Below are 13,272 nucleotides of genomic sequence, written 5' to 3' on the forward strand. Positions count from 1 at the left end.
ACAGAGATGTTAAAACTTCCACCACAGGCCAGAAAGAACTGCTAAGTTGATGCCCAATGGTCACGTTCCAAGTCCTGGTGCAGCCTTAATCGCAGAGGTCCAGACCCCAACACCCTACTCATCTCCCTCCTACAGAGGAGGCCGTCAACCTCCAAAACCCACACAGGCAAGAAGGGGGACCACCCCGTGCTCTTTTTTCCTTTTCCAGAACGGACTCGCACTGTTGACAGCGTTGTGTGGTGTCAGTATTTGCAGCCCCTTCCGCAGGCGCCCCGGGAATCCCTGGAACCCGCGGGGGACGAGGCAGCGCGGGGCCAGCCCCGGGGAACAGCGCCGGAGGCCGGGACGAGCGCTCCAAGTGCACCAGGCCGGAGGCTCTCTGGAGCCGGTGGCTGTGGCGCCCGCGGCCCGGGTGCAAGTCAGGGCTCGGCTGGGGACTTCTTTTCAAAGGTGACTTAGAGCGGCTTCGTTAGGGTAGCGCCCTCCCGGGCGGGCCCTAATGGCGTGTTTGGCAGAGTCAGCGAAACGCGGCGCCCAGCGGCTCGGCGGCGGCGGGGGAGCGCCCTCTCCCGCGCCCTCGCCGTCTCCCGCGCCAGCTAGCGGCGCGCACGGGGCCATTTGCAGCGCAGGCAGCGTCGAGAGCGGCCGCGGCGCCACGGCGGGGAGCGAGGCGGCACCATGGAGCTGAAGAAGGACAGCAATGCCGTGTCCATCGACATGCTGCTGATCGTGCACTCGGAGAAGCGGCGCGCCGCGCAGGGCACGCACTCGGACCGGCAGGCGGACCCGGGCGCGCTTCCGCAGCGCAGAGGAGGTAACGCGCGCCGGGCCCGGGCCCCCGGCCCCCGCACCTCGGCCTCTTCGCCCTGGGGCCCGCCCGCCGGGGGCGCGCCGCAGGCACCCCCGAATGAGGTCAGCGAGACCGACCCTCTCCCCGTCGCTGCCTGCGCCTCTGCGCCCTGGCACCGGCGTCCCGTGGCAACGCGCAGCCCGGTGATTGCTCCGGGGTTGACTCCCTGCGTGGGCTGGTCGGTGCTTCCGTCAGCCCCCTGGGGAGCCACCTTCCTCCCAGCCACTCTCTGAAGGGTGCACAGCAGGGTTAGAAGATGCCTTGGAGGAAGGGGGCCAGAGCCTCGGGCCTGACCCCTGTGTGGCCGAGACCTGCTCCTCACATGGCACATTGCGGAGCACAGGGGACCCAGGGAAGTCTGTGTGCTGAATTAGACTTTTTGACACGGAGCTCTCTTGGTGTCCTTGCACAACTCCTGGCCTCAGTTTCCCTTATCTTGAAGCCTCTCCTGGCCTCCCACAGTAGAAGCCTTAAAGTGTGATGTAAAAGGCACACAGGCTTGGGTCGGGCCAGCTAAAATCTGCTTTCTTCCACTCTCACGGATCTATTAATTTTACTCTTCCTACAGACTTTCTGAGGAAAGTCTGAGGAAGGGTAGACTGGAAAAATAAAGTGACTGTTTATAGAGAAGTTGTGGAAAGCAGCACTCACTTAATCTCCAAAGAGGACACACTGAAGAGAATACAGATGGGGAAATCACAGATGTTAGATAAGCCCCTCAGAAGTTAGGGAATCAGTTTTAAGTCTAGGAGGAAGCCCTCCCAACCCTTCTGGGGGGCTGGTGTGAGGTTTGTGCTAGGCTGACCATGGGCCAGTGCTTTGGGAGTGATGTTTAATAACCCATGGGGTAGAATGACTTCTGCCTCCTGCCTGCCCTCCAGCACCAGAGCTCCTCGGAGTCTGCCTCTGGCTCTTCTGTCTGCAAAGGCCCTGTGTGCACTGAACCCCCACCTTCTACCTGCCCCACAGAAGCAGTGGTGCTGTGATTGGTTTGCCCCCCACCAGTCACACAGGCTGGAGCTGCCCCATAGTTCCTGGTGACCTCTTGGGGAAAGAAATAGATTCTGGAGGGCTGTGCATGTTATCAGGTACTCCAGTCTCTGGAGGGATTTGGGGCCAGTTGTTTGGGTTACTTGGTTCTTTCACTCTCAGAGCTGCTCCTAGGAGAGGTGGAAATGGCCCACCCGGGTATTTGTAATGAGGAAATTGGTAAGTCCACCTGCTCCTTGATTGAAAAGAAGCTACCTCTCCTCCAGACACTGTGGTTGAGAAGGCCTCCCCCAGTTTGTGGCAAGGCCAGAGGGCCCCCAAGAGGCCCAGCTCCTGGTCAGCCTATGAGCCCCCTCCTCCCTTCCCCCCTCTGATTGCATCTCTCCTAAAGGTTCCAACACTAGAAAGAGAGGACGAGGAACACAGAGAAGCCCCAGAAATGGCAGGGATCAGGACTGTTCCCTGAGGCGTCCCACCCCTAGCACACACCCTACAGGACGCCAGACCAATACATTTCACACTCATGGCCACAATGCAAGGCAAGAAGACCCTGCTTGCCAAGGGTCTGTTATTTCTGCTGTTTGTCTCTAAAATTTTCCTGAAGGAGGTTTCTCCCAGACACTAGACAAGCAGAGAGACTAGTGTCACTTATTTACAATCAGCCTGTACCGAAGCAGAGGGAGAGTGTCCAGCCTCCAAGTCTGCTGGGCAGTGTTGATGTCCAAGAGACCCCTGGCTAAGCCGGCCTATGGGCCCACACAGCTGAAGGCAGGGAAACACTGAATTAAATTAGCATGTTCCGAGGCCTCCTGTTGGGGCACAAGATCCAAAATGTCCCCACACCTCTTCCAGGCATCTCCTCCTATCTCCCCTCCAGCCCAGGTCCTTGGCTCTGTGAAGGAGGACCTGAGCTCCATAATTGTCACAATGCAGAGGGCTAAGTAAAGATGTGATCGGGTGGCTTTCTGCTGTGTCCTTGTGGCAGAAAGAGTCAGAAGGACAAGGAGGCAAAGAGAGTGTGTGCCCGGTGGCCAACAGATGCTCTCTGCTCTTTCCTCTACGGCCCTTCCATTCTCCTTTACACAGTGTTTCTCAAAAGCATGCCTGGACACCCTCACCTCCTAACCTGTGCCCTGGAGGAGGTGGCCTAAAGCCACCTCCACCCAGTTTAAAAGTGCCCCATAGTCAGGTTTCATTCCCCCAAGTTGGTGTGATGTGTGCATTCCACTCCACACGGGTGTCAGCAAGGGTTCCGAGCTGTAAGCCCGGATCCTAGCTTCAGAGAGCTCTGGAGAAAAGAAGAGCATTGGGAAGGGACTGGGGGACTTGCAGGGGTTGCAAGGGCTAGAAACCCGGGCTGGAGGCCGAGCTTCCTGGAGCAGCACCATCAGCTGCCCAGCTGAGCTGGTCTGTTGAGGAAACCTCAGTTGCCACCAAAGGACCCTAGGGACTCCTTCCTCATCAGGAGCTTGATCTTACCGCAGCTGCTCCCATTGCCAGAACGTACACCATTTCTGTGCCAGGAACTCGACCTCGTAGCTGCCACTTCCAGCCATGACCAGAGAGAGAGAGCGAGAGAAAGCGAGAGAGAGCGAGCGCTTCTCTCTTGCATCATCAGGTCCTAAGGTGGAAGCAGACACAGGTCCCTCAGAGTGGCTGTGCCTGGGCCACACTTGTCCATGGTGCATAGGTCCATAGCTTGTCCATAGCTGCAAGGGAGGCTGGGAGACTATCATCCAGGGAGAATTTTCACAGTTTTCCAACAATCACTTGAGTTTCTTATAAGGATAGACCCTCTTTGCCCACCCTCTACCTTACATCATAGCTCTAAAAGCGGGAGATTCCTTGCATAGGGAAATAGGTAGGCAAAATGAATGATGAACATCTTCCACAATGTGCCTCCATATTCATGCAGCAGAGATATGGAGTGAAAAATGGGCATCTGTACTGTGGAAATTCTCCCCGAATGATCCTGACAATCACCTTTGAAAACTGCTATTCTAATATTTTCCTTTAATGTTTTAAAGTGTGTCTCATTTGTGGCAGCCTCTCCCGGATGCCAACAGAGCTGGATTCCTCCAGCCCCACCTCAGCCCAGATGCATTAGCAGCTGGCCCATCACTTGCTGGCCTGGGTCTTCCCACTGTGGAGACCCTCAAGCCAGACCCTATATTCCACAGGATTCCAGGGCGTCAGAAACGGAATCCGGAGATGGCAGAGATTCGAAGGAAATGACGTGCAAGGTAACTCTCTTTTCATCTTATTTTTTATGTCTCTGTAATTCAACACATTGAAAAATGATGGAAGCATTCAATTTCACTGGCTCTAGATATCTAATCAATCAGAAAGTGGCTGCTCGTGATTCAGCCATGCCTCTGGGGCCACTGTGACCCCAGAAAGTTTTCCCTGGCATTGCATCCCCCAAATTTTGAGTGCGTTCCCCCTGGAAGTGGGGTTGCTCACATCAGGTCCGGTATCTACCCTTTGAAAATTTTTTCAGAAAGGAGGTGGCCTGTTTGGGGACATTATTACTCCAGGCCTAGGGAGATGGGTGCTGTATTCCTGTCTGGCTGGGGACCCAGAATATAGTAAGATCTGAGAGAAGTCCTTTTCCAAAGCCTCCTTTCTCTGGTGCCAGCTGTCTGTCACCCTGCAGGCCCAGGACAGCTCTGGGAATGCCATCCATGGACTGACCCTACTAGGTATTTTTCTGTACCCTTCAGAGATTCATAAGCCCACCTTCCAAGAACAAACATCAGCGAAACTGCACTGTGGGCACATGAGAATTCTAACAAGAGTCATATCTCCACTCCTGGGGCCCCACTAGGGGTCACATTCAGATCTGGACTCATCAAATGCTGGCGTGAAGAATCCTCTGCAGGTGGAGAATCGGGCCCCCAGCTGAATGAGACCAAACAGCTATGCTCTGCCCTCCTGACAGTAACAAAAGGAAAGGATGAAATTCTAAAAGTAAATGCGTTCATTCATTCCCTCATCAAAGGTCTGAAGTGTTTCCTTCATGCCAGGCAGGATTCTAGGTGTTGGAATAAAAACAGTCAAGACCCCCTGCCTTCGTGGGCCCATGTTAATGATTATAATCATAATGCTTTTCACTGCAATAGAATCCCAGCTCCCTGGAGGTTAAGAGCTTTCCTGTGTTCCCCGCCCTATGCACGAAGACAGATCATACTTGAGACATGCTCCTGCCCTGGGGACCAGCCCTTGGAGTCCTGGCTCATGGGCATACATGGTGGGATGGCTTCCTGACCATTGTTTCAGGGCCATAAGACAATAGATGCACCTGCTCTACCTGGACCAAAGCAGATGCCAAAGTTAGAAAACTAGACTGCAGGCTCATTAGAATTCTGAGAATCAGACCACCAGCAACCTGTCCACAAAATGCACAGCAGGCAATGCAAATATGCACGCTTGGCCAGCGTACAAGCGGGTGAGTGGAAAAGTGGGTTGAGGTGGGAGGGAAGAAACACAGCCATCTTCATTTGTTATAGCTTTCTTACCTTGAGTTGTCGGAAATTCATCTTAAGGCTTCTCAGCCATGTTATTACGTTAGGAGACGATTGAAATACAGTGAATTTATCCTACTTTTACCATCTTTAAGGCCCCTGATTTGAGGGAAGGTTAGTGGGAAAATACAACAAAATAAAGAGGATCACGGGGCACCTGGCTGGCTTAGTAGGTGGAGTGTGCGGCTCTTGTGGGCTTGAGCCCCATGTTGGGTGCAGAGATTACTTTAAAAAAATAAAAATCTTTTTTAAAAATAATTTTTTAAAAAATGATGAGTGTGAAAGTAGTTCTTGCCAAACCACCCGAGAAAACTGAGAGTTTCAGGTAAGTGGAGGCCTGGACAGAGGCTCTGCAGAGCCTGGAAAAGATAAGGGTTGCATCACTCCACCAGTATAGGTATTTTAAAGTAAAACTTTATGTATGTTTTCAAGTTGCACATGTGCATGCAGAAACTAGAATCACAGCTTCTCTCTCTGTGTTTTCTGATGGTGAGACTCTGCGTACATACTTCCTTCACTGGCGTCCAAGGCACCCAGCCCTGGAAACGGGATGGCTTTCATCTGCAAAGGAGGCAGCTGATGGCTTGTGCTGGTGGAGTGTGCACAAATGTGGCCGAACATGGGGCAGATCCAAAAAGGCACATGTTCCCCTTCTCACTGCCCTGTGTGCTCCTTGAGCCGGGGTGTTGGCAGGGTGGGGGGAGCCTGGACTGCTCCAAACTTTTCCGAGCAGCAGGTGTTCGGGCCCAGCCAACCCCATTAGTTTGCCCGGCAACGGGCTTCCCCTGCTGTGATTGGCTACTTTCCTTGGTCCTGGCCGAAGTCTGCCTAGCAGCATGGGGACCGACACCCCATAGCCACAGGGAAACCAGTTGTGCAGCCCTGACTATAAATACCCACAGCAGCTATGCCAGCCAATCGTCCCCCTTGAGGATTCCCTTCCCGGATCCTGTTTCCTTCATCTGCCAGCCCAGCAGGAGATGTAGCCAGCTGTGGCTGAAGGAGGCAGCCTCGCTGTCCTCGCTTGAGTCTGGCCTAGAGCTCCAGACAGACATCATCGTGGATTGGCACACTCAGTGCTCCTAGCCCTTGGCCAGCCCACCGACCTCAGCCCTCAGGGTGAGGGTCCTGGCTGGGCCTGCTCATAGGAGAAGACTAGAGTAGGCAGGTTCTCCAGGGCAAGACCCTGCCAGGGGGATCAAAGATCCAGCCCAGCTCAGTGACCTGCCTATCCATCTTGACCACCTTCTGCCTGGGCCCAGGTGTGGGAAGCCCTGAGTGGCAGATCTGGTTGGGTGCACAAAGGAAGATGTCTGAATGGAATCTGCTGAGACCAGCGCCCCAAAGGCAGGCTATTTCCAGACCCAGGCCCTACCCTTAGCGACCACTTCCAGTGGCAGGCTGGACACTTTTTGCAGACCAGTGGGAGGCCAGGGAGAAGGTGGCAGGCCAGGGTGGTCACTGTGGAGGAAGGCCCTGGTCCTTCCCCAGCCCCTCCCCTGATACCTGCAGCAGACTCAGCAAGACCAGGCCGCCACAGCAGCTGGTAAGGGAAAGACGTAGGAAAAGGCGTTGCTTCATAAGAGAGGCAGGTAAGCCTGTGGGTTCCCCCTTCATGGCCTGTGGTAGGAATGGGGCCTTTCTGACAGCAGCAGCCTGATCCCACTAGGCTCTGAGGACAGCTCAATGTTCCAAAGACATAAAGATCCCTAGTGCGGGATCCCTAGAACATTTGCACAGTGGGGGCCCTGCGAATGTCCGTGAAACTGACCCATACTGCAGGTCACCCCAACTCCTAAACAGGAGTAGAAGGCAAACTGTCCCCATTCTGTTCAGAGGGAGGCAGGAGCTTGACCTAGAAATCAGGAGACTGGGGGCTCAAGTCCCTGGGGGCAACATCTTTAGCCAAAAGTTAGGCCCAGGCTGCAGGCCTATCAGCTATAAAATGGGGGTAGGAGCCCCACTCCCCGGGCCACTCCACAGAGAGGGTGATGATCAGCAAGGCATCCCTTTGCACTTTGGCGGCTGAGCCCGGCCACACTGAAGCTGGGACCCATGGGAGGGGCACCCTACTTCTCAAGAAGAAACCCAGCCTCTGCTGGCACCGCTGAGAGATGTAAGGGTATGTGCCCACAGGTTCACAGTCACTTGCCTCTGCATTCGGGTGTGTAAAGGGCCTGAGTCACACGTGTGTGCACACAGATGGGCACACATTTAGGCCAGGCTTGGCATGAGTTTACCCCCCACCAGCCTGCCTTTCTTGCAGATGCACCCAGCTCCCTGGTCGGCCCGGGGCAAATTCCGCGCCATTGTCCCAGTGGTCACTGCGGATCTGTCTTGCTTCACAGGAAGCCTGGCGGAGAAGCAGCATCCACAGCAGACCCAGGTCATCACTTCCTACGACAACCAAGGTAAGGATTCACCATGCCCCGTGGCCTCTCCTCCAGCCCCCATCTGTCTGTCTCTGCTCTCCAGGCCAGAACCACGGCAAGGGAAGAGGCAAACTTTCTTCTCTGCCCTATGGATGCTGGAGCACCCTCTCCATCTCCCTCTCCTTCTCCCCGCATCCCATGGGAAGCAGTGAGAAGCTGCGGGATGACATGCGAGAGAGTGATCAAGTCCTTGGGCCACAGAACCCACAGCTGTCCTCAGGGCCCTTGCTGTCATCACCAGAGCTAACATTTATGAGTGCTAACCATGTGCCAGGCACCCTGATGGTCCATTTACATAACTATCCTCCTGCAAATGAACTTCACACTCATGTGATCCGTACTGTCAGCTGGCCTCGATTTATAGATGAGTAGTAAACTGAGGCTTGGAAAGGTTGTCATATGTCCAAGAGCACAGAGCCAGAAAGCATCAGAGTGGGGGGGCCACCTGACCCCCACCTCCCCATGGCCACCCCCAAGACCTATGCTGTTAACCCTCGCACAGCAATGCTTTGACAGAGCTTCTGGAAAGCGGCCTTCCCCCTGCCTGCTCACTGTCCAAGCCTTCCCTCCTCCTGAGTCACTGCGGTTCCCTGGCCTCTTCTTCCAAGACGCAGCCTTCCAGGGCCTTCCACCCAGGGATGAATTTAACTCAGCAAAGGGAAGTGAGAGGGCCCTTCCTTGAGAATCCTCACTTCACAGGGATGGGTTCTGGGGGACTCTGTGGGGCTCAGACAAGGGTGTCACCATGCTGACTCTGCAGTTGACTAGATCTGGGAACACAGGGTATGGGGCCGGGGGGGAGTGGACATGGGGGGGGAATGAGGCGGCAGGGGTAGAGACAGGAGGATTCTACAGCTACAGCTGGAGGGGAGACCAGGTTAATTAGAGACAGCCGCCCCCTCACTAACCCCACTCCGCCCCTACCCACATACTAACCTCCCACCTTGGTTTCCTGCTCCGTTTTAAAGACTGAGGGCCTGGTACCTACCTGAGAGCTCTCTTAGACTCAGCCCTAAACTTGCACCCCTGCTGTTCTCAGTGCTGATGCCCTGACTTGTAAGGAAATGATCTGACCATGCCCAGGGGGCAGTGGTAAAGTAGGAGTCCCGGGAGGACTCAGAGTCTCTCGGGAAATTGCCCTCAGAAACAGACTAATCCAGCATCCCCACAGACAGGCCCTGGCAGGCAGTGAGGAAAGGCCTGTCAAGATGGATTAGCAGCAGGAGGCCAAGTTTCCTTGCAACCAGGGCCACTATATCTCTTGGCAGATGGCTCCAGAACAGGCACCACTCAGCGGGCCCCCTGCCTTCCCCCCTGAGCACACCACCCAGACAAACCTAAGCCCCCTGCCTCTCCAAAACGGACCAGCAGCACACACCTCACCACAAATCAAAAAGAACCAACACCTCATGAACATGAAAGTGGATTTACCACTACATCACTCATCTTGCTTAGTTCTGGCTACAGTCCCCGTTGGGGTCATGGTGTTATCCCTGCTTGTGCACAGGAAAGCCGAGCCAGGGGATGCTGTGGTCCCCGAGCCTGGTGCACCTGCCAGGCCTCCACAGGGCACTGCCCCCACCGTGTCCCAGGAAGATGGGCATGGGAAGGGGCCCACAAGTCCCCAGAGCCTCACCTGGCACACCACACCCTCGCGCTCATGCTCTCAACTTGAAGGCCACTCACGTTCCCCCTACTAGCACTCGAGGCTTCCAGAGAGCAAAAAGAATGGCAGGCTTGGTGTCCTAGGTGCAGAGCAGAGCCTTGTAGGTTGGAATAAGATGGGCCCAGTGGGATCCTGTGAGAGCCTGAGCCCCAGTGAGGGAAAGGCTGCGCCTCTCTGGGGAGGAACTGGAGTCCAGAACAAAATGGACAAGGGTTCCTGCCCCTCCCTGCTGAGGGAGACAGACAGCCTTCAGAAGTAAAGTGCAGGGTGTTGAATGAGGCTGAAGGAAGGAACAGAGGCGGGAGGAGGATGGGGGGAGAGTGAGCTCCCTGGGGTGTGTGTTGGTTTCCTATGGCTACTGGAACAAATTATCACAAGCTTGGTGGCTGAATGCAGATATTCTCTTCAAGGGCTCTGGAGACCACAAGTCTCAAGTGAGTCTCACTGGGCTAAGTGTCCCTAGGGAAGTTTCCTTTTGGAGGCTCCAGAGGAAAATCTGTTCCTCGATTCCTCCAGCTTCCAGAGGCTGCTGGCCCTTCTTGACTTGTAGCTGATCACTCCATTGTCTGTGACCACTGTCACATTGCCTATTCTCCACATAAGTAGCTCAATCTCCTGACTCCGTTTTATAAGAATCCTTGGGATTACACTGAGCCCACCAGATAATCCAGAATGATCTTCCTCTCTCCAGATCCTTAACTTAGGCACATCTCACAGTCCCCTCTGGTGGGTGAGGTAACATTCACAGGTCCCCAGAATGAGGGCCTGGATGTCTTTAAGGGCTATCACACAGCCTGCCATGTGAGGACAATGTAAAACAGAGTCATGGAGGGAGGCCACCCTGAGAAGATGACATTTGCATAAGGGAGGAGATGAGGAGACCAGTCTTATGGGCAACGGGGAAGAGCTTCTAGCAGGAGCACCAGGTATGAGAAACCTAATGCAGGGGGTGACAAACAGATCACTGGAATCTTGGAGTTTCGTGAGAGGGCTGAGAGGGCTGCCTCAGAAGATTGGTCTGTAATGGGTGGTTGGTGGAATGACAGGAGCGTGATCCCCCGAGTCCCTGTGATTTCAGGTCCCAAAAGTGACTCCTGAGTTCCCTTTTGAGGCTTCTGTCCTGCCAGGTCCTGCACCCTTGTCCACACGCGGGCACTCTGGACCTTCATTGATGTTGCAGGCACTAGGGTCACACTGCCTGCACTTCCAGACCTGGAACATTCCAGTGGGCTCTGCTCTGCAGAAGGAACGCTGAAGGCCTCTGAGTTTTCAAGAGCCCAGTGATGAGAACTGCTGGGTGGGCCTTTCCCGCTGCGTTGGCCGGAGGCTGGTGAGGAGTCTGCAGAGCTGGACTGCCCCTGCCACCCTCTGGTGTGCTGCTTCCGGGGTAGCAGGGGCACTTCTTCTTGGGTGTGGACTGCTGCTCCCCGGGCAGAAACCACAGCACGCCTCTGCCAAGCACCTACCCTGGAGCTCTTTTTGAGTGTCTCTGAATTACAGATGCTTTAGCTGAGGCTTCCTGACTCTCAACTCCTGCAGGGAAAGATTTCCAGGCAAAGAACCCGGTTATTAACCCAAGTTCCAGTTCTAAAAAGCATTAGTGAGGCCCCTTCAGCCAAGGGTGGCAAGGATCTGACGTGAATCCCCCAGCCCCCGCCCCTGCCCCCAGCCACACACATACACACCCGCACATGTGTGCACACTCACACACACACTCATGTGCCCACAGTCCTCGCTAATTAATCGACACTCCAGGCAGCCACTTCCAGTCAGTCAGAGTTAATGAACAATGGGAAATCTGTTTGCCATCTCTGCATTAGATATTCTGAGCAAATTAGGCCTGGAGACAAACCCTCATTCAAACCTGCAGAGACCTGGGGAGAAGCTGCTGAGGGAGAGAAGTCTCCTGACCAGGTACGAGGTAGACCCCAGGCGGTCGGCCATGGCCGTGCTGAGGCTTGCCAGCTGTGTCTCCATATCTCAGAGGAGAGGGAAAAGGAAACAAAGCTGGTGGCATCTGGGAAAGGGCCCCAGCAACCACTTGTCAAGGGGAGCAGGAGACACCTATGAATGTGCTGCTCCTAACACACCCAAGGCTGCAGCTTCGGAGATGTTGTTTGGGTGACAACTGGCAGAACCAGGGAGGGGCACCATGGGAGAGCTAGTCAGGTGACCTGGCATCCCAGGAAGGGCCTCCTGTGGGTTTGGTAGGACCGTTAAGATTGGTGTCATGGTATCTGACTGTACTTGGGCTTTAGTCCTTACTTGAAATCTTGCTCCAAATGATGTTCCACTCTTTATCATCAGATGATTGGTCAAGTTAATTTTTGTCTTAAATTAAGAGTTTTATGTGATACAGGAATGTAGTAGTCTGCAAAATCTTACCATTTCACACCTTTAGGAAGCACAGAGCTCCTCAGTGACTCTTGCTCATGTAAGACAGCACACCCAGGCCCAGTTTCTGAGGCAGAGAAGTTCCCCCTCCAGCCACCCTGGCAAGGGTCCTCACATACCTGTGTGTGTGATAAGAGTGGGTATCACAATCCCACAGATCAGGGAGACCAGGGAACTTTGTTGTTTTCCTCAAAGAGATCTGACAAGCAATGCTGCTTTGGGGGAGAGTCAGGAAATGGGGCTCAGGAGAATAGTGGAAGTTGAGCCCCTATCCATGAGCAGGTAGAGAAGAGGAAGTGCAGGAAAGAGAGAAGGGATTGGAAATGGCTGGTTGGACCTTGCAGGCCACGTCAGTGTATCAGAATATCTCAACAGCCACCCTCAGCCAGGGCTTTAACAGTCCCTTGTTTTTCAGCTCACTCCTTCTTTGACAAAGAAGCATGGCTGAATTGGGGGTGGTTAGAAGGGCCTAGATGTTAGATGTGAGATGTTTGGGGAAGGGGTTTATTATTGAGCCCTAAACCAAATTGTTCAGGTTTGCAGCTTCTTACAGCTTCTGGGTATTGTTCCAGTCCAGCATTTTCTGAATTGTGTTTCACAAAATAGTACTGGGTCATACCGACTTCTTCACTGCAGGACTTCTCAGAGCATTACATGCTGAGACCTGAGAAAAGGGGAGAGAGTGGGCAGGTGTTTTAAATCTGTTTCTTGTAAGGCATCTTGCAGCCAAGTACAGCTTGGCACTCACTTTGGAAAACACCTGAAAGTGTTTCCGATGGAAAAAGTGGAAAGGCAAAGGATGACAGGCCCATGCAGCATGAGAAGACACACAGGAAATGCTTGCTTTTGGCAATGGCACCCCGATCCTAGGACCAGAACCGAATTATGCTTTGAATTCTGAAATACTTAGAGTCTTAATTATAAAATCACACACTGATTTTCTTTCACAGTGAATGTGCTAGAAACTACACTCAAAGTGATGTTAACCTCTACAGAGTAACGCTATTTGGAAGGCCACATTGTATCTTACAAAATTATTTGAGATTTACCCTCTTTGGCATGTAGAGCAAGTTTATGAGCCACGCAAGAAAGTCAATATTGTTACTCTGTGAAAAATAATTGCAATACACTTAGCAGGGGACCTGTTAGTAAAAAGAACTCTTACAAAATTAATAAGGAAAAAATACATGAGTAGGAAAATAAGTAATTTACAAAAGAGGAATTTTAAATGGCAAATGAACATATGAAAAATACACTAAAAATTAAATACACAAAGATGAGATGTCATTATTCACTAATAAAAATTTCTGAGATTGATAAAAATCAAACACCAGTGAGTATATCAGTGACCTATTTTTCTATTACAGATCACCCTAAAACTCAGTAGCTTAAACCAGTAAGCATTTACCAGCTCAC

The 13,272-nt window shown here is 53.2% G+C and overlaps 1 protein-coding gene across 1 annotated transcript in view; it reads left to right on the forward strand.

Annotated features, from left to right (window-relative positions):
* Positions 1-582: 582 nt before the first annotated feature.
* The window catches only part of KY (kyphoscoliosis peptidase), a 45,351-nt gene continuing 32,661 nt past the window's right edge, over positions 583-13,272 (forward strand). Inside the window, exons 1-3 of the mRNA XM_082718165.1 lie at positions 583-814; positions 4,021-4,083; positions 7,713-7,775. Of these exons, the coding sequence (XP_082574291.1) occupies positions 679-814; positions 4,021-4,083; positions 7,713-7,775 (262 nt within the window). The 5' untranslated portion in view covers positions 583-678. The remainder of the gene's footprint in view (positions 815-4,020; positions 4,084-7,712; positions 7,776-13,272) is intronic.

The sequence above is a fragment of the Mustela nivalis genome (assembly GCF_964662115.1).
Source record: "Mustela nivalis genome assembly, chromosome: 1".
NCBI classification, from domain to species: Eukaryota; Metazoa; Chordata; class Mammalia; order Carnivora; family Mustelidae; genus Mustela; species Mustela nivalis.